Source organism: Bos indicus x Bos taurus, chromosome X (genome assembly GCF_003369695.1).
Source record: "Bos indicus x Bos taurus breed Angus x Brahman F1 hybrid chromosome X, Bos_hybrid_MaternalHap_v2.0, whole genome shotgun sequence".
Classification (NCBI taxonomy): Eukaryota; Metazoa; Chordata; class Mammalia; order Artiodactyla; family Bovidae; genus Bos; species Bos indicus x Bos taurus.
Window position 1 is genome coordinate 109,611,681 of NC_040105.1, and position 21,503 is coordinate 109,633,183.

Below are 21,503 nucleotides of genomic sequence, written 5' to 3' on the forward strand. Positions count from 1 at the left end.
TCACTTAAATTCTAAGAATAATTTTATCATTAAAAAATTAAGGCTTCAAAAAGTTAATTTCTATAATTTTCAGAATATGGACTACCAAGATTTACCTAAGCAGTCTGTTCTCCTGGGGCATGTAGTTGTATTTTTGGAAAGTTTCCCTATTATTTAATAGTGATCATCCTTGTCCATTTTTCTGATAATTTTCTTAAAATAGACACACAGAAGGTAGAATTGTTAAATCCAAAGACACAAACTTTTAAAAGTCTTGATACATATAACTAGATTACTTTCTAGAAAGTCTACCGATTTTCATCCCCACCAACAATATATGCATATATGCATGCCCATCAAAATTGAGTATTCTTATTTTTTAAACATATATTTTTCTAATTTGGTAAATAAAACTCATCTTATTATAATACATTTAAGTTATTTAAGGTGAAGAAGAACATTTGTTAGACATCTATATTTTTTACATGCAAGGGTTACCAAACTGAGCTAGTAGCCAAACCTGCCCAGAATTGTTTTTCTAACATCTGCTGTGTAGTATGTATTTTCTATAGCTGTTTCTACCCTACTACCAAAGAACTGAATCGTTGTGCAGAGACAGTGTTTCAAAAAAGATTAAAAATCTTTACCATCTGGCCCTTTAGAAAATGTTTCCTCACTTGTGGTTTAATGATCGTTCACTTCTTTCTCACATTTTTCTATTGGAACACTAATAGCACTATACACATGCACACACACACACACACACATATAATCATATATATTACAAATATTTTGCAAAGTCAGTTTTTTTTTAAACCTTTCTTTGGTATGCTTTCTTTCTTTTTTTAAAAGCTGTTATAGTCCAGTTAAGGTTTATTACAGTTAAAGAATACAGATTGAAATCAACAAAGGGAAAAGGTACATAGGGCTGAGTCCAGAAAAAACCAGGCACAAGTTTCTAGGTGTCCTCTTCTAGTATCAGTTCAGTTTAGTTGCTCAGTCGTGGCCGACTCTTTGCAACCCCATGGACTGCAACATGCCAGGTTTCCCTGTCCATCACGAAATACCAGAGCTTACTCAAACTCATGTCCATTGAGTCAGTGATGCCATCCAACCATCTCATCCTGTCATTCCCTTCTCCTCCTGCCCTCAATCTTTTGAACATCAAGTTCTTATTCACTGAGTTGGTTCTTTGCCTCAGGTGGCCAAAGCATTGGAGTTTCAGCTTCAGCATTGATCCTTCCAATGAATATTCAGGACTGATTTCCTTTAGGATTGACTGGTTGGATCTCCTTGCAGTCCAAGGGACTCTCAAGAGTGTCCTCCAACACTGCAGTTAAAGCATCAATTCTTCGATGCTCAGCTTGCTTTATAGTCCAACTCTCACATTCATACACAACTACTGGAAAACCATAGCTTTGACTAGACGAACCATTTTTTAAAATATAAATTTATTTATTTTTAGTAGGAGGGTAATTACTTTAAAATATTGTAGCGTTTTTGCCATACATTGACATGAATCCGCCACGGGTGTACATGTCTTCCCCATCCTGAACCCCCCTCCCCCTCCCTCCCCATCACATCCCTCTGGGTCATCCCAGTGCACCAGCCCCGAGCACCCTGTCCCATGCATCGAACCTGGACTGGCAATTCGTGTCACATACGATAATATGCAAGTTTCCATGCCATTCTCCCAAATCATCCCACCCTCGCCCTCTCCCACAGAGTCCAAAAGACTGTTTTATACATCTGTGTCTCTTTCGCTGTCTCGCATATAGGGTTATCGTTACCATCTTTCTAAATTCGATACATGTGTGTTAGTATACCATATTGGTGTTTTTCTTTCTGGCTTACTTCGCTCTGTATAATAGGCTCCAGTTTCATCCACCTCATTAGAACTGATTCAAAGGTATTCTTTTTAATGGCTGAGTAATATTCCATTGTGTATATGTACCACAGCTTTCTTAACCATTCATCTGCTGATGGACATCTAGGTTGCTTCCATGTCCTGGCTATTATAAACAGAGCTGTGATGAACATTGGGGTACACGTGTCTCTTTCAATTCTGGTTTCCTCAGTGTGTATGCTGAACAGTGGGATTGCTGGGCCATAAGGCAGTTCTATTTCCAGTTTTTTAAGGAATCTCCACACTATTCTCCATAGTGGCTATACTAGTTTCCACTTCCACCAACAGTGTAAGAGAGATCCCTTTTCTCCACACCCTCTCCAGCACTTATTGCTTGTAGACTTTTGGATAGCAGCCATTCTGACTTGTGTGAAATGGCACCTCATTGTGGTTTTGATTTGCATTTCTCTGATAATGAGTGATGTTGAGCATCTTTTCATGTGTTTGTTAGCCATCTGTATGTCTTCTTTGGAGAAATGTCTGTTTAGTTCTTTGGCCCATTTTTTGATTGGGTCGCTCATTTTTCTGGAATTGAGCTACAGGAGTTCCTTGTATATTTTTGAGATTAATTCTTTGTCAGTTGCTTCATTTGCTATTATTTTCTCCCATTCTGAAGGCTGTTTTTTCACCTTGCTTATAGTTTCCTTTGTTGTGCAAAAGGTTTTAAGTTGAACTAGGTCCCATTTGTTTATTTTTGCTTTATTTCCATTACTCTGGGAGGTGGGTCATAGAGGATCCTGCTGTGGTTTATGTCGGAGAGTGTTTTGCTTATGTTTTCCTCTAGGAGTTTTATAGTTTCTGGTCTTATGTTTAGATCTTTAACCCATTTTGAGTTTATTTTTGTGTATGGTGTTAGAAAGTGTTCTAGTTTCATTCTTTTACAAGAGGTTGACCAGTTTCCCCAGCACCACTTGTTAAAGAGATTGTCTTTTCTCCATTGTATATTCTTGCCTCCTTTGTTGAAGATAAGGTGTCCATAGGTGCGTGGATTTATCTCTGGGCTTTGTATTTTGTTCCATTGATCTATATTTCTGTCTTTGTGCCAGTACCATACTGTCTTGATGACTGTAGCTTTGTAGTAGAGCCTGAAGTCAGGCAGGTTGATTCCTCCAGTTCCATTCTTCTTTCTCAAGATTGCTTTGGCTATTCCAGGTTTTTTGTATTTCCATACAAATTGTGAGATTATTTGTTTTAGTTCTGTGAGAAATACCGTTGGCAGCTTGATAGGGATTGCATTGAATCTATAGATTGCTTTGGGTAGTATACTCATTTTCACTATATTGATTCTTCCAATCCATGAACATGGTATATTTCTCCATCTATTTGTGTCCTCTTTGCTTTCTTTCATCAGTGTTTTATAGTTTTGTATATATAGGTCTTTTGTTTCTTTAGGTAGATATGTTCCTAACTATTTAATTCTTTTTGTTGCAATGGTGAATGGAATTGTTTCCTTAATTTCTCTTTCTGTTTTCTCATCGTTAGGGTATAGGAATGCAAGGGATTTCTCTGTGTTAATGCTATATCCTGCAACTTTACTACATTCATTGATTAGGTCTAGTAATTTTCTGGTGGAGTCTTCAGGGTTTTCTATGTAGAGGTTCATGCCATCTGTAAAGAGTGAGAGTTTTACTTCTTCCTTTCCAACCTGGATTCCTTTTATTTCTTTTTCTGCTCTGATTGCTGTGGCCAAAACTTCCAAAATTCTGTTGAGTAGTAGTGGTGAGAATGGGCACCCTTGTCTTGTTCCTGACTTTAGGGGAAATGCTGTCAATTTTTCACCATTGTGGATAATGTTTGCTGTGGGTTTGTCATATATAGCTTTTATTATGTTGAGCTATGTTCCTTTTATTCCTGCTTTCTGGAGGTTTTTTTTTATCATAAATGGATGTTGAATTTTGTCAAAGGCTTTCTCTGCATCTATTGAGATAATCATATGGTTTTTATCTTTCAATTTGTTAATGTGGTATATTATGTTGATGGCTTTGCGGGCAGATATTGAAGAATCCTTGCATCCCTGGGATAAAGCCCACTTGGTCATGATGTATGATCTTTTTAATACGTTGTTGGATTCTGTTTGCTAGAATTTTGTTAAGGATTTTTGCATATATGTTCATCAGTGATACTGGCCTGTAGTTTTGTTTTGGTGGCATCTTTGTCTGGTTTTGGTATTAGGGTGATGGTAGCCTCATAGAATGAGTTTGGCAGTTTACCTTCCTCTGCAATTTTCTGGAAGAGTTTGAGTAGGATAGGTCTTAGCTCTTCTCTAAATTTGTGGTAGAATTCAGCTGTGAAGGCTTGGGTCCTGGACTTTTGTTTGCTGGAAGATTTCTGATTACAGTTTCAATTTCTGTGCTTGTGATGGGTCTGTTAAGATTTTCCATTTCTCCTTGGTTCAGTTTTGGAAAGTTGTACTTTTCTAAGAATATGTCCATTTCTTCCACGTTGCCCATTTTATTGGCATATAGTTGCTGATAGTAGTCTCTTATGATCCTTTGTATTTCTGTATTGTCTGCTGTGATCTCTCCATTTCCATTTCTAATTTTGATTTGATTCTTCTCCCTTTGTTTCTTGATGAGTCTGACTAATGGTTTGTCAATTTTATTTATCTTCTCAAAAAACCAGCTTTTGGCTTTGTTGATTTTTGCTATGGTCTCTTTTGTTTCTTTTGCATTTATTTCTGCCCTACTTTTTAAGATTTCTTTCCTCCTACTAACCCTGGGGTTCTTCATTTCTTCCTTTTCTAGTTGCTTTAGGTGTAGAGTTATTTATTTGACTTTTTTCTTGTTTCTCGAGGTAAGCTTGTATTGCTATGAACCTTCCCCTTAGCACTGCTTTTACAGTGTCCCATACATTTCGGGTTGTTGTGTTTTCATTTTCAATCGTTTCTATGCATATTTTGATTTCTTTTTTGATTTCTTCTGTGATTTGTTGGTTATTGAGCAGCGTGTGGTTCAGCCTCCATGTGTTGGAATTTTTAATAGTTTTTGTCCTGTAATTGACATCTATCTTACTGCATTGTGGTCAGAAAAGATGCTTGGAATGATTTCAATTTTTTTGAATTTACCAAGGCTAGGTTGATGGCCCAGGATGTGATCTATCCTGGAGAAGGTTCCATGTGCACTTGAGAGAAGGGTGAAATTCATTGTTTTGGGGTGAAATGTCCTATAGATATCAATTAGGTTTAACTGGTCTATTGTATCATTTAAAGTTTGTGTTTCCTTGTTAATTTTCTGTTTAGTTGATCTATCCATAGGTGTGAGTGGGGTATTAAAGTCTCCCACTATCATTGTGTTACTGTTAATTTCCCCTTTCATACTTGTTAGCATTTGCCCTACACATTGCGGTGCTCCTATGTTGGGTGCATATATATTTTAATTGCTATATCTTATTGTATTGATCCTTTGATCATTATGTAGTGTCCTTCTTTGTCTCTTTTCATGGCCTTTATTTTAAAGTCTATCTTATCTGATATGAGTATTGCTACTCCTGATTTCTTTTGGTCTCTATTTGTGTGGAATATCTTTTTCCAGCCTTTCACTTTCAGTCTGTGTATGTCCCTTGTTTTGAGGTGGGTCTCTTGTAGACAACATATATAAGGGTCTTGTTTTTGTGTCCATTCATCCAGTCTTTGTCTTTTGGTTGGGGCATTCAACCCATTTACATTTAAGGCAATTATTGATAAGTATGATCACGTTGTCAGTTACTTTGTTGTTTTGGCTTCGAGTTTATAAACCCTTTCTGTGTTTCTTGTCCAGAGAAGATCCTTTAACATTTGTTGGAGAGCTGTTTTGGTGGTGCTGAATTCTCTCAGCTTTTGCTTGTCTGTAAAGCTTTTGATTTCTCCTTCATATTTGAATGAGATCCTTGCTGGGTACAGTAATCTGGGTTGTAGGTTTTCCTCTCTCATCACTTTAAGTATGTCCTGCCATTCCCTCCTGGCCTGAAGAGTTTCTATTGAAACATCAGCTGTTATCCTTATGGGAATCCCCTTGTGTGTTATTTGTTGTTTTTCCCTTGCTCCTTTTAATGTGTTCTTTGTGTTTGATCTTTGTTAATTTGATTAGTATGTGTCTTGGGGTGTTTCGCCTTGGGTTTATCCTGTTTGGGACTCTCTGGGTTTCTTGGACTTGGGTGACTATTTCCTTCCCCATTTTAGGGTAGTTTTCAACTATTATATCCTCATGTATTTTCTCATGGTTTTTCTTTTTGTCTTCATCTGGGACTCCTATGATTTGAACGTTGGGGCGTTTAACATTGTCACAGAGGTCTCTGAGGTTGTCCTCATTTGTTTTCTTTTTTTTTCCTCTCTGCTTCATTTATTTCTACCATTTTATGTTCTACCTCATTTATCATATCTTCTGCCTCTGTTATTCTACTGTTGGTTCCCTCCAGAGTGTTTTTGATCTCATTTGTTGCCTTATTCACTATATATTGACTCTTTTTTTTTTCTTCTAGGTCCTTGTTAAACATTTCTTGCATCCTCTCGATCCTTGTCTCCAGTCTATTTATCTGTAACTCCATTTTGTTTTCAAGATTTTAGATCATTTTCACTATCATTATTCAGAATTCTTTATCAGGTAGATTCCCTATCTCTTCCTCTTTTGTTTGGTTTGGTGGGCATTCATCCTGTTCCTTTACCTGCTGAGTATTTCTCTGCCTTTTCATCTTGTTTATATTCCTGTGTTTGGGGTGGCCTTTCTGTATTTTCGCAGTTTGTGGTTCCTCTTTATTGTGGAGGTTCCTCACTGTGGGTGGAGTTGGATGGGTGCCTTGTAAAGGTTTCCTGGTTAAGGAAGCTTGTGTCAGTGTTCTGGTGGGTGGGGCTGGATTTCTTTTCTCTGGAGTGCAAAGAAGTGTGCAGTAGTGAATTTTGAGATGTCAGTGGGTTTGATGTGACTTTGGGCAGTCTGTATATTGAAGCTCAGGGTTATCTTCCTGTGTTTCTGTAGAATTTGCGTCGTATGTCTTGCTCTGGAACTTGTTGGCCCTTGGGTGGTGCTTGGTTTCAGTGTAGGTATGGAGGCTTTTGATGAGCTCTTATTGATTAACGTTTCCTGGAGTCAGGAGTCCTCTGGTGTTCTCAGGTTTTGGACTTAAGCCTCCTGCCTCTGGTTTTCAATCTTATTCTTACAGTAGCCTCAAGACTTCTCCATCTATACAGCACCGATGATAAAACATCTAGGTTAATGATGAAAAGTTTCTCCATAGTGAGGGAAACCCAGAGAGGTTCACAGAGTTACATGGAGAAAAGAAGAGGGAGGACAGAGATAGAGGTGACCAGGAGGAGAAGAGGGGGAATAAAAAGGGGAGAGAGCAAGCTAGCCAGTAATCGCTCCCCAATGTGCTCTCCCCAGTCTGGACCCTTCAGAGATGTTCACAGAGTTACACAGAGAAGAGAAGAGGAAGGAGACAGAGGTGGCCAGGAGGATAAAAGGGGGAATCAAAAGGAGAGAGACAGATCCAGCCAGTAATCAGTTTCCTAAGTGTTCTCCACAGCCTGGAACACACAAAGAGATTCACAGAGTTGGGTAGAGAAGAGAAGGGCGAGGGAGGAGATAGAGGAGACCTGGTGGAGAAAAAGGAGAGTCAAAAGTGGGAGACAGCAATCAAGCCAGTAATCTCACTCCCAAGTAAAAATGGGTACTGAAGATTGGGTTCTTAAAGGTACAAAATTGATAACAAATACCAAAAAGCAAAGATTAAAAATCTACACTAGAGGTTAGATTCTCAAAAGTACAATATTAAAAAACAAAACAAAGTCACAAAAATTATAAAATATATATATGAAGTTTGTTTTAAAAATAGGGTCTTTTTTTTGCAAGGTAATGGTAGGTTATAAAAATGAAAATTAAAGGAGTAATAGATGACTTAAAAATTAAAAAAATTAAAAATTAAAAAAATGATAATAGTAAAAATATATCTAGGACTTTCTCTGGAGCTGTTGTGGATAGTGTGGGGTCAGTTCATTTTCAGATAATTCCTTGATCCGGCTTATACTTCTCAATATCTATAGGCCATTTCCTATGTAGTTGGTGCTAACTACAGCGTCTTAATCTATTGCACCTGTCACTTCCAAAGCAGTTCCCTCTGTTTATTTTAGCTTCTTCTGTTTCCTGGTCTCTTCAGTGTCTGATTTCTGCCCTGACACAAGGGGGTTCTAATGGTCACTTTTTTCGGCTCACTTGTTCAGTAGTGCTGTGGGGAGTGAGGAACACTGCAAACAAATATTACTGGCATGTGTGGGGAGTGCTCGCAGTGTTTCAGCCGCACTGGGTTTGCCCCCGATCATGATGTGTGTGCTTTCCCAGTCTACACTGCTCAGACTCTAGGTTGCTCTGCTGGGAACTGTCTAATGTGGGCCCTGGTTTGCCTGCACTTCCCAGGTCTAAGCCGCTCAGATTCAGGTTCTCTGATACTCCACAAAGGCGCAGACTTCGTTGGGCCTGCGTTTTGCACTGTCCCAGGTCCGAGCACAGTTCAGGTGACCAGGTGCTTGGTGCATGTAGTCACCCCCAGTTGAAGGCTGCGACTTAGCCCTCCCCTGTCCCAGCCGCTCGGTTTTCTGGGTGTGTCTCTTCTGGGGAGCTGATCTCTGGCTGCGGCCCTCCTGGCAGATGTCGACCATCCAGAAACCCAAGAAGTCTTGGTTAGCAATGAAGCCTGCTTGCAGTTTGGTAGAGGATGCCTCTCTGGGGCCGCAATTGCCCCCTTCCGGCTCTGGCTGCTCTTGCCTGCCTGTCTCTTGCAGGGGGTGGGCCAGTCCACAGCCGGCTAGCTCTCCTCAGTCCTTTGCTACGACTAACCTATGTCTAGGTTAGTCATAGCTTTTCTTCCAAGGAGGAAGCATTTTTTAATTTCATGGCTGCAATCACCATCTGCAGTGATTTTGAAGCCCCCCAAAATAAAGTCTCTCACTGTTTCCATTGTTACCCCATCTATTTGTCATGAAGTGATGGGACCAGATGCCATGATCTTGGTTTTCTGAACGTTGAGTTCTAAGCCAACTCTTCCACTCTCCTCCTTCAGTTTCATCAAGAGGCTCTTTAGTTCTTCTTTGCTTTCTTCCATAAGGGTGGTGTCATCTGCATATCTGAGGTTATTGATATTTCTCCCAGTAATCTTGATTCCAGCTTGTGCTTCCTCCAGCCCAGCATTTCTCACGATGTACCCTGCATATAAGTTAAATAAGCAGGGTGACAATATACAGCCTTGACGTACTCCCTTCCCTATTTGGAACCAGTCTCTTGTTCCATGTCCAGTTCTAAGTCTTGCTTCTTGACCTGCACACAGATTTCTCAGGAGGAAGGTTACCTGGTCTGGCATTCCCATCTCTTGAAGAATTTTCAACAGTTTGTGGTTATCCACACAGTCAAAGGCTTTGACATAGTCAACGAAACAGAAGTAGATGATTTTCTGGAACTCTCTTGCTTTTTCGATGATCCAATGGATGTTAGAAATTTGATTTCTGGTTCTCGGCCTTTTCTAAATCCAGCTTGAACATCTGGAAGTTCACAGTTGACATACTGTTGAAGCCTGGCTTGTATAATTTTGAGCATTACTTTGCTAGTGCGTGAGATGAGTGAAATCGTGCAGTAGTTTGAACATTCTTAAGCATTCCCTTTCTTTGGGATTGGAATGAAAACTGACGATTTCCAGTCCTGTGGCCACTGCTGAGTTTTCCAAATTTGCTGGCATATTGAGTGCAGCACTTTAACAGCATCATCTTCCAGTATACTTGCTGGAAAAATTAAGTGTTATCTATGGTATGTTTTCTTTTCATTGTAGAAAAATCAGTAGTAAAATGTACTCAAATAAATATTTCTTCTTCAAATGCTTTTTTGTTATTTTGAAATACAGATTCACAGAAAGTCACAAAGAAATATATAAAAGAGGTCTCATGCACCCTTCCCTGAGCCTTCTCCAATGTTTAACATCTTGTACAACCACAGTACAATATCAAAACCTAGAAAGTGAAATTGATACAATCCATAGAGCTCATTCAGATCTCATGAGTTTTATATATATATATATATATATATATATATATATATATATATATAATTATTTCTGTGTGTGTGTGTGTGTGTGTATTCAATGCAGTGTTATTACATGTGCAACTTTATGTAACCAGTACTATAGTCAAAATACTCAAGTGTGCCATTACCACAAGACTCCTTTATGTTACCTCTTTAAAGCCACACCATTCCTCCTCTCTTCCTGGCAACTGCTAATCTGTTCACTATCTTTATAATTCTGTTATTTCATGAATGTTACATAAATGGAATCATGCAGTTACATTTTTCCTTCACTGTTATTCCTTTGTGGTTTTCCCAAGTTATCATGCTTACCAATCTTTCATTATTTTTTATTACTGAATGGTTTTTCATTATGTGGATAATTTGTTTAACACCTCACACATTGGAGGATATTAAAGTAGTTTCCAGTTCTTGGCTGTTACAAATAAGGCTGCTGTGAACATTAATGTACACATTTTTGTGTGAACATAAGTTCTCATTTCTCTGGAATAAATGCCTATCAATTCAATTGTTGGGTTGTATAGTACGTGCTTCCCAGGAGGCTTCACAGGTGGCTCAGTGGTAAAGAATTTGCCTGCCAATGCAGGAGACCCAGGTTCAATCCCTGGGTCAAGAAGATCCCCTGAAATAGGAAATGGGAACCCACTCCAGTATTCTTGCATGAGAAATTCTATGGACAGAGGAACTGGCAGGCTACAGTCCATGGGGTCACAAAGAGTCAGACACAAATTGAGTGACTGAGCACATACACATGGTTACTCACATGTTTAGTCTTTTTTTTTTAAGAAATGGGCAAACTATTTTCCAGAGTGTGTGTGAAAGTTGTTCAGTCGTGTCCAACTCTTTGCAACCCCATGGACTATACAGTCCATGGAATTCTCCAGGCCAGAATACTGGAGTGGGTAGCCGTGTCCTTCTCCAGGGGATCTTCCCATCCCAGAGATCGGACCCAGGTCTACTGCATTGAAGGCAGATTCCTTACCAACTGAGCCACCAGGGAAGCCTAAAGTAACCATACCATTTTATACTCTCAGTAGCAGTGTATAACTGATAGAATTTTTCCAAATCTTTTATAGCATTTTGTGTTATCAAGACTTTTTAAAACTTTTAGTCATTCTGCTAGGTATATAGTGAAATTTTACTGTGCTAATAACTTTTGTTTCTCTAATGGCTTATAATGCTGAACATATTTCAAATGTTTATCTGCCATTTGTATGTCCCATTCAGTGAAATGTCTGTGCATGTCTTTTATTCATTGTCTAATTGGATTGTTTTTCTTATATTGAGTTTTGAAAGTTATTTAGTTCTAGTGCCAGTCAGTACCTAGGTCAAGGTCTTGAAGATGTTCTCCTATATTCTTCTCTAGAAGTTTTGTAGCTTTATGTTTACATTTAAATCCATGATCTATTTTGAGTTAATTTTTGTATAAAGTGTGAAACTCTGGTTGAAGTTATTATTATTATTTTTTTTACTTTTGCCTCAGTTCAGTTCAGTTCAGTCGCTCAGTCATGTCTGACTCTTTGCGACCCCATGAATCACAGCATGCCAGGCCTCCCTGTCCATCACCAACTCCTGGAGTTCACTCAGACTCACGTCCATCGAGTCGGTGATGCCATCCAGCCATCTCATCCTCTGTTGTCCCCTTCTCCTCCTGCCCCCAATCCCTCCCAGCATCAGTCTTTTCCAGTGAGTCAACTCTTCGCAGGAGGTGGCCAAAGTACTGGAGATTCAGCTTTAGCATCATTCCTTCCAAAGAAATCCCAGGGCTGATCTCCTTCAGAATGGACTGGTTGGATCTCCTTGCAGTCCAAGGGACTCTTAAGAGTCGTCTCCAACACCACAGTTCAAAAGCATCAATTCTTCCACACTCAGCTTTCTTCACAGTCCAACTCTCACATCCATACATGACCACTGGGAAAACCATAGCCTTGACTAGATGGACCTTTGTTGGCAAAGTAATGTCTCTGCTTTTCAATATGCTATCTAGGTTGGTCATAACTTTTGTTCCAAGAGTAAGCGTCTTTTAATTGAGTGTCCAATTATCTCAGCATCATTACTTAAAAAGATTATCCTCCTTCATTGACTGGCTCTTGCACCTTTGTCAAAGATCAGTTGACTCTATTTGTGTGATTCTATTTCTTGGTTTCTTTTTCTGTTTTATTGGTCTACATGTCTATCCCTCCATCAAAACCACAAATATATAGTTTTATTTCTTCCATTCTAATATATATGAATTTTATTTCTTTTCTTGCCTTATTGTAATGACTAGAAGTTCCAGAACTGTGTTAAATAAAAACGAAAGTGAAATGTTAAATGTGTTCAGCCTCACCATTATAGATGATGTTAGTTGAAAAGATGCTAAATATCTATAATCATCAGGGAAATGCAAATCAGAGATACCATCTCAATCCTGTCAGAATGGCTATTATCAAAAAGATAACATAGGCAGAAATTAACACAACATTTAATTATCTTCAATTTAAAAATAAAGAAAAAAAAACCTCAAATGTCACTACCCTCCTCAAAAAAAGAAAGACAACATACAACAAATGTTGGTGAGGGTGTGGAGAGAAGGGACTTCTCCTACACTGTTGATTGGAGTCTAAATTGGTGTAGCCACTTTGGAAAAAATCAAAAATGAAAGAACCATATCATCCAACAATCCCACTTCTGAGCATATATCCAAAGGAAATAAAATCATTGTTTCAAAAAGATACATGCACCCTAATGTTCATAGCCACACAATTTATAATAGCCAAGACGTGGAAACAACCTAAGTGTTCATCGATGCATAAATAGATAAATAAAATGTGGTATATAAATACAGTGGAATATTATTCAGCCATAAAACGAAGGCATTCCTGCAATTAGCAACAACAATGATAGATAGACCTTGAGTGTATTATGTGAAATAAGTCAGACAGAGAAAGATAAATACTGTCTACAGAGAGTAGATTGATGGTTGCCTGAGGCTATGGGTTTGAAGAAATGGAAGATGTTCATCAACGCTACAATTTTCCAGTTATAAGATGAATAAGTTCTGGAGATCTGATGTATAGCACAGTGATATACTTAACAATACTGTATTGTATATTGAAAGTTACTAAGATAGTAAATCATTAATACTCTAGCCACAATGCAAATGTGCTAATTATGTGAAGTGATGAATGTGTTAACTAAGCTTATTGTGGTCATTTCACAATATATACAGATATGTCAAATATATCTCAATAAAGCTGGAAAAATATTTTTCAAAACTATGATGTTAGCTGTAGATTATAACAATTTCATTTAAGAACAAAAATAAAAGGTACACAAAAGAAATGCTGCCAAAGAAAGGAAAAAGGAAGAGTAACTAAAAGAATATCCTACTTTGTAAAGGGGCAAACCATTTTTTATAAAACAATTGTTCTTTAAAAAAGTACCCATAGAAGACCATGTCTCCTGTCCACTCACAAGTGAAAAAGAGTGTGGTCTCATCCAGATGAATGGTCTGTGGCTGGATACATAAATCCACGCTGGCAGTGTCTAGGCTGCGCTGGTGAGTCTTAGAGTTGTAGCAAGATGCTGAGCGGCAGTGGTCTCGAAGCCAGACATAATCAAAGCGCATCACATTGTTAGCATATTGCAGTTCTAGGGAAAAGATCACATTCTTTTATTAGTATTTATTACGTTATTTATTCTATAAAAACAATAAAATATTTAGGAAAACTAAAAAATCTGGATTCAGAAAACTCCCTTCAAAAAGTCTTCTACCAACAAATGAACAAGGGCAATGCGAGGGACACTGGCCCCCTACTATTAAAATATAGCATGGAACTTCTACAATTAAAATAGTGTGATGTTGGTATAGGAATAGGCAGACAAAACAACAGAAGAGTATAAAAAGTAAAAAAATATACATGAATGCACATAGAAATTTGGTTAGTAAAAACTGACACATATAATCACTGTGAAAAATATGACTTTTTAAATAAATGGTGTCAGGACAACTGATAATCATTTGGAAAACTATAAAATCGAGTCCATACCTCATATTGTCACCAGGTTTCCAAGATAAACTCAAAACAGATAAGAGTTCTAAATTTCGAAAATGAACATGGATAGAGGATATAAAGGAGGTCCTTGAACTATTCTTGCAACTTTCCTATTAGCTTGAAGATGTATCAAAAAAAAAAGTTACCAAAAAATATCAAACACTCTATCAGATTATTCATTTAGACAGGGTAAATAAAAATGATTTCAAATTTATAACAGGAATAAAAACTATAAAGTGTCTTGGAATAAATGAAAATGTGGAAGATAACTGTGGAGAAATTCTGAAGGACTTGAAGGAAACTTGAATGGAAAAATATGCTCACAGTTGGGCAGATTCAAAAATGAAAAGACAGAAGTTCTTCCATAAATTAATACATAAAACTCCATGTACTTCCAACCCAAATCCATGTGAAAATTTTCATGTACTGGACAGACTAATTCCAAGATTCATATTCAGAATTAACAAAGTAATACTTTTGACAAAGAAAAAGAGTGGAAACCTTATTGGCTAAAGGGTTTTAGCTTAACCTCTGTCCAATTGTTGGCTGGCCACTAAACTGTACCACCCATTCATGGATCATAGCCTTGTTCAGGTGAAGGGGCTTGTCTAACTCAATGAGCTATGCTGTGCAGGGCCACCCAAGATGGACAGGTCATAGTGGAGAATTCTGACAAAATGTGGTCCACTGGAGGAGGACGTGGCAAACTACTCCAGTATTCTTGCCTCAAGAACTCCATGGGCAATATGATAAGGCAAAAAGATATGACAATTAAAGATGAGCCCCCCAGGTCAGGAGCTGTCCAACAAGCTACTGGGGAAGAGTGGAGGGCAATTACTAATAGCTTCAGAAAGAATGAAGAGGCTGGGCCAAACCGGAAATGATGCTTAGTTGTGGATGTGTCTGGTTGGGAAAGTAAAGCCAGATGCTGTAAATAACAATATTGCATAGGAACCAGGAAGGTTAGGTCTATGAATCAAGGTAAATTGAATGTGGTCAAGCAGGAGATGGCAAGCACATCAAAATCTTAGGAATCGGTGAGCTAAAATGGACAGGAATGGGCAAATTTAACTCAGATGACCATTGTATCTACTACTGTGGGCAAGAATCCCTTAGAAGAAATGGAGTAGCCATCATAGTCAACAAAAGAGTCTGAAATGCAGTACTTGGGTACAATCTAATAAACGACAGAATGATTTCAGTCTGTTTCCAAGACAAACCATTCAACATCACAGTGATCCAAGTCTATGCCTCAACCACTAATGCCAAAGAAGCTGAAGTTGATTGGTTCTATGAAGACCTACAACACCTTCTAGAACTAACATCCCCCCAAAATGTCTTTTTCATCAGAGGGGATTGGAATGTAAAATTAGGAAGCCAAGAGATACCTGGAATCACAGGCAAGTTGGACCTTAGAGTTAAAGATGAAGCAGTGCAAAGGCTAAGAGAGTTTTGCCAAGAGAATGCACTGCTCATAGCAAACACCCTCTGCCAACAACACAAGAGACCACTCCGTACACAGACATATGTGGAGATCAATACCAAACTCAAATTGATTATGTTCTTTGCAGTCAAAGATAGAGAAGCTCTATAGAGTCAGTAAAAACAAGACGTGGAGCTGACTGTAGCTCAGATCATGAGATCCTTATGCAAAATTGAGGCTTAAACTGAAGAAAGTAAGGAAAACCACCAGACCATTTAGGTATGACCTTAATCAAACCCTTATGATTATACAATGGAGGTAAGGAATAGATTCAACAGATTAAATCTGATAGAGTGCCTGAAGAACTATGGACAGAGGTTTGTAACTATGTATGGGAGTCAGTGACTGAAACCATCACAAAGAAAAAGAAATGCAACAAGTCAAAGTGGTTGTCTGAGGAGACAAAGGAGAAAGGGAAAAATATACCCAACTGAATTCAGAGGTCCAGAGAACAACAAGGAGAGATAAGAAAGCCTTCTTAAGTGAACAATGCAAAGAAATAGAGGAAAACAATAGAATGGGGAAGACTAGAGATCTCTTCAAGAAAATTAGAGATACCAAGCGAATATTTAACATAAGGATAGCATGATTAAAGGACAGAAAAAGGTAAGGACCTAACAGAAGCAGAAGATATTAAGAACAGGTGCCAAGAATACACAGAAGAACTGTACAAAAAAGGTCTTAATGACCCAGATAACCATGATGGTGTGGTCAGTCACTTAGAGCCAGACATCCTGGAGTGTGAAGTCAAGTGGGCCTTAGGAAGCATCACAATGAACAAAGTGAGTGGAGGTGATGGAATTCCAGCTGAGCTCTTGCAAATCCTTAAGACAAAGCTGTGAGAGTGCTGCACTCAATATGCCAGCAAATTTGGAACACTCAGCAGTGGCCACAGGACTGGAAAAGGTCAGTTTTCATTCCAATCCCAAAGAAGGGCAATGCCAAATACTGTTCAAACTACCACATAATTTCACTCATTTCACATGTTAGCAAGGTAATGCTCAAAATTCTTCAAGCTAGGCTTCAGCAGTACGTGAACTGAGAACTTCCAGATGTACAAGCTAGGTTTAGAAAAGACAGAGGAACCAGAGGTCAAATTACCAACATGCGTTGGACCATGGAGAAAACAAGGGAGTTCCAGAAAAACATCTACTTCTGGTTCATTGACTATGCTAAAGCCTTTGACTGTATGAATCACAAAAAACTGTGGAAAATCCTTAAAGAGATGAGAATACCAGATCACTTTACCTGCCTCCTGAGAAACCCGTATGCAGGTCAAGAAGCAACAGTTGGAACCTTACATGAAACAACGGATTGGTTCAAAATTGGGAAAGGAGAGTGTCAAGGCTGTATACTGTCACCCTGCTTATTTAACTTATATACATATTACATTGTGTGAAATGCTGAGCTGGATGAATCACAAGCTGGAATCAAGATTTCTGAGAGAAACATCAACAACCTCAGATATGCAGATGATACCACTCTAATGGCAGAGAGGGAAGAAGAACTAAAGAGACTCTTGATGTGGGTGAAAGAGGAGAGTGAAAAAGCTGGCTTGAAACTCAACATTCAAAAACCTAAGATCATGGCATTGGGTCACATCACTTCATGGCAAATGAAAGGGGAAAAAGAGGAAGCAGTGATAGATTTTATTTGCATGGGCTCCAAAATCACTGTGGACAGTGACTGCAGCCATGAAATTAAAAGACACTTCCTCCATGGAAGAAAGACTATGACAAACATTCACAGTGAATTAAAAAGCAGAAACATCACTTTGCCTACAAAGGCCCATATAGTCAAAACTATGGTTTTTCCAGTAGTCATATACAGATTTGAGAATTGGACCATAAAGAAGGCTAAGCACCAAAGAATTGATGCCTTCAAATTGTGGTATTGGGGAAGACCCTTGAGAGTCCCTCAGATTGCTAGGAGGTCAAACCAGTCAATCCTAAAGGAAATCAACCCTCAATATTGGTTGGAAGGACTGATGCTATAGCTGAAGCTCTAATACTTTGACCACCTGATGCAAAGAGCTGACTCTTTGGAAAAGACCTGAAGATTGAAGGCGGGAGGAGAAGACAATGACAGAGGACAAGATGGTTGGATGGCATCATCGACTCAGTGGACGTGAGTTGGAGCAAGCTCCAGGATATGGTGATGGTAAAGGACAGGGGAAACCTGGTTTGCTGTAGTTCATAGGATTGCAAAGAGTCAGACATGATTGAGCAACTGAACAACAACAACTTAAGTTAAAGAATAAAGTTTTAGGTTCACAGCAAAACTGAGACAAAGGTTCAGAGAGATCCATATATCCTCTGTCCCCACCTCATCCCTTAACTTTTATTCTGAGTCTTTACATTTAAAGCGTGTTTCTTGTAGACAACATGTAGGTGAATATTTTTTGATTCATTTTGACAATTTTTGTATTTTGACTGGTATGATCAGACAATTTATATTTGAAGAGATTACCAATGTAGTTGACTTTAAATCTGCCTTCTTGCTGTTTTCTATAGTTTTATTTATTCCTTACCTCCATTTTTTTCTTCTTTCTCTGTCTTTCTGATTTTCATTGTATATTTATGATTCCATTGACTTATTATTCACACTATTTTTTAAAAACATTTAAAAATTATTCTTCCAAATGTTTACAATGTACATTTTAAATAATCTAAGCCCACTTTTAAATAAATCTAAAGTGTCACTCAAAGTTGTATAGTATTTTGCATACCACTAACTATGAAAAAGAGTTCTGATTCCTCATCATCCTAGTTAGAACTTGGTATTATAAATAGAATATTCCTAATTTCTTCCTCCTATCCTGTCATATTATTGTCACTTATTTCATTTTTATATGTGCTATGAACACCAAACACATTGCTATTACCATTTAAATAGTTAAAATTTCATGTAATTCAGAAGGAGAAAAGTTTGTTTTTTATCTTCATTCCTTTCTAACACTCTTTATTTTTATGTAGATCCAAGTTTGTTACCTATATCATTTTTCTTCTGCCAGAAGAAATTCTTTTACAATATTTTGAGAAGTTAGATGAGAAAGTCTATTTCTCTTATCACTTTTGAAGGATTGCTGGATATAGAATCATAGGTGGCAGTTTTTTTCCTCTCTTTAATGTCTTAAAATTGTCATTCCATTGTGTTCCTGCTTGTATAGTTTCTCATGAGAACTTTACATAATTCTCATCTTTCTCTGTAGGTAAAGTGTTTTTCTCTCCTTTGACTGCCTTCAAGATTTGCTCTTTGTTTTTGCTCTTTTGCCTAAGTGTGGGGTTGTGTTTGTGTGTGCATGGGTTTTTAAAATGTATCCTAAGCTTCTCTAAACTTCTTGGATATGTGGTTTGGTGTTTGTCATGCATTTTGGAAAGCTTTCAGAAATTATTTCATCAAATATTTCTTCCACTTAGTTCTTTCTTTCTTCTTTTAGTATTCCATTCATGTATATTATATACCTTTTGCTACCATTCCACATTTCCTGAATACTCTGTTATGTTTTTGTTTGTTTGTTTGTTTGTTTCCACTCTCATTTTCTCTGTTCATTTCAGTGTAGGTAATTTTTAATGACCTATTTTTACATTCACTGATTCTATTCGTGGGTGTGTCTGATAAGCCCCACAAAGTCATTCTTCATTCCTGTTACTATGCTTCTGATTTCTTTTTGATTCTTTCTTGTATTTTTCTATCACTCTGTTGACACTATCCATCTGGTCTTCCATTTTGTCTACCTCTTCCATTTAGAATCCTTAAAATATTAACCACAGTTATTTTAAATTTCCTGACTGAAAATTTCAATACATATGTCACATGTGAGTCTAGTTCTGATGGTGCTTTTTCTCTTCAACTTGTGTTATTTCTTGCCTTTTAGCATGTATGTTTTGTAATTTTGTGCTTGTTGTTGACAGCCAGACATATTGTATAGAGCAGTAGATACTGAAGTGAATAGGACTTCATGGTGACTATTTATATCAATCTGACCAAGAGTTGCGCTATGTCTGATGTTTGCTCTGTCTATGAGTCCCAGAGGCTTTAAATCCCTTTAGTGATCTTGTTTTTACCTCCCCTCTTGGCCTTGCCCCTTTTCTTGGTGCTTCATGTCTGAGACAGTGTTTGTAGCTGTCATCCACTGCTATTTTAACGAAGACTTATTAGCTTGCTGGAGCCAGGGGAGGAAAGGGAATTCTCTGATCTTGGAATTAAGTCTAAGTCTTTGGAGTGCATCGTGGGTCTGTGTCTTGGGAGTATGGTCCTCACAGTTGCTTTTGGCCCTTTCCAGGGTATTGTAAGTTGAACTGTATTCCCCCAAAAGATATGTTGAAGTTCTCACCTCTAATACCTGTGAATGAGACCTCATTTGGAAATAGTACCTTTGAAGATAATCAAGACAGGATGAGGTCATACTGGATTTGGGTGGGCCCTCAATCCACTGAAGGTGCCCTTATAAGGAGAGAGAAATTGGAACACACAGAAGAGACCCAGTAAAGAAGGTTATGTAATGATGGAGGCAAACAGTGGAGTGATGTTGCCACAAGCCAAATAATACCAATGAGAGGGAAGAAAGAATTCTCTCCTAGAGCCTTCAGAGAGGACATGGCCCTGCCAACAACTTCATTTCAGATTTTCTACCTTTAGAACTGTGAAAGAATTTCTGCTGTTCTCTGTTGACTAGTTCATGGTAAATTTATCATAGCAGTGCCAGGAAACTAAAACACAGGAGTAAAGCTTTTGGCCCCTCTGCCACCTAATACCTCCCCTGGCTGTAGAATTTCCAGTCTATGTCTTTGAAATTCTCTTCCCTGTAGAGTACACTCAAGCTCAGTCACTCAATCGTGTCCACCTCTCTGCAACACCTGCCAGGCTCCTCTGTCCGTGGGATTTCTCAGGCAAGAATCCTAGAGTGGTTTGCCATTTCCTCCTTCAAGGCATCTTCTCGACCCAGGGATTGAACCCATGTCTCCTGCATTGTCAGGCGGATTCTTTACCACTGAGCTCCCTCCCCTGTATACTGAGGCTTTGATTTTTTCTTTCCTTTTTCCTTAGATGACCCAGGGAGACAAAGTGGGGTGGACCATGGCAGACCTCCCTTCCCCTAGCTGGGATGAGATTTTACTATTACCCCATATTATTTCTGTCTTTCTCACAACCTGTAAAAGAATCCTGGAAATACATGGCTAGAAGTTGTCACAACTCCACAGAAAGTATTTTCAGTCCACATGAAAAGTATGTGTCATTGCACGATGATGTAAATATACTTTACACTTACTGAAGTTTATACTTAAAATGGTTAAGATGATATATTTTGTTACTTTTTTATCACAATTAAAAATAAAGTATCTGTCTCTACACGTCTTACCAAAATGATCTTCATGTTGCTGCCAAACACAATTCAGAGACTTGGAGGCTGTATGGTGCCAATAGATGGCTAGTGGAAATAAGCTTTTGAAGTTGGACTGTTGAAGGGCCCAACGTGTGACCCGTCCCCTCAGCAGGTCCTGGAGCCTGCTTTGTAGGTGGGACAACCTGTGACACCACATCCTAGAAAATTCAACAACGAGAGTGTTAGTAACAATATAAAACAAGGTTTATAAGGCTATAGGAATAACACTACATATGTAACTATGTAAAATAATTGATTTTCTTATCTCAACCACAGAGCATTAAAGGAGAAATTCTGAAAAGCTAACCATAAGTGGTCGATAACCATTACTTCTATTTTCTTACCAGCCACTCGTATTATGCACTGTAATCTTGCTTCTATCTCACTATCTAACTGAAGTGGTTCTTTAGAAAATCACTAATTCTAATCTTCCAACCACATGTAAGGGTTGCCTTTTTAGATCTTGTCCTTCTGGGACTCATCACTGTGACACTATTGATCACCCTCATCTTGACGCCTTGAAACTTTCTTTTCCACTGATTATGTGTAATTGTGGGAGTTTCTTAAACTTTCAGTGACTCTGTTTCCTGTTCTGTAAAATGAGTATAACAATAATACTTATCTCATGGGTTTAGTGTACTTAGAACTGTGTTGTCACATAGTAAGACCTATATAT

The 21,503-nt window shown here is 38.2% G+C and overlaps 1 protein-coding gene across 2 annotated transcripts in view; it reads right to left on the minus strand.

Annotated features, from left to right (window-relative positions):
• Positions 1 to 21,503, minus strand: part of TMLHE (trimethyllysine hydroxylase, epsilon) — a 52,990-nt gene that overhangs the window by 20,511 nt on the left and 10,976 nt on the right. For both annotated transcript variants that reach the window (XR_003509653.1, XM_027533958.1), the window contains exons 2-3: positions 20,804 to 20,985; positions 13,378 to 13,554 (exon numbers count right to left, since the gene is read on the minus strand). Coding sequence is in view for 1 of the 2 variants with exons in the window: in XM_027533958.1 (XP_027389759.1) it covers positions 13,378 to 13,554; positions 20,804 to 20,984 (358 nt within the window). In the remaining variant the exon portion in view is untranslated. The remainder of the gene's footprint in view (positions 1 to 13,377; positions 13,555 to 20,803; positions 20,986 to 21,503) is intronic.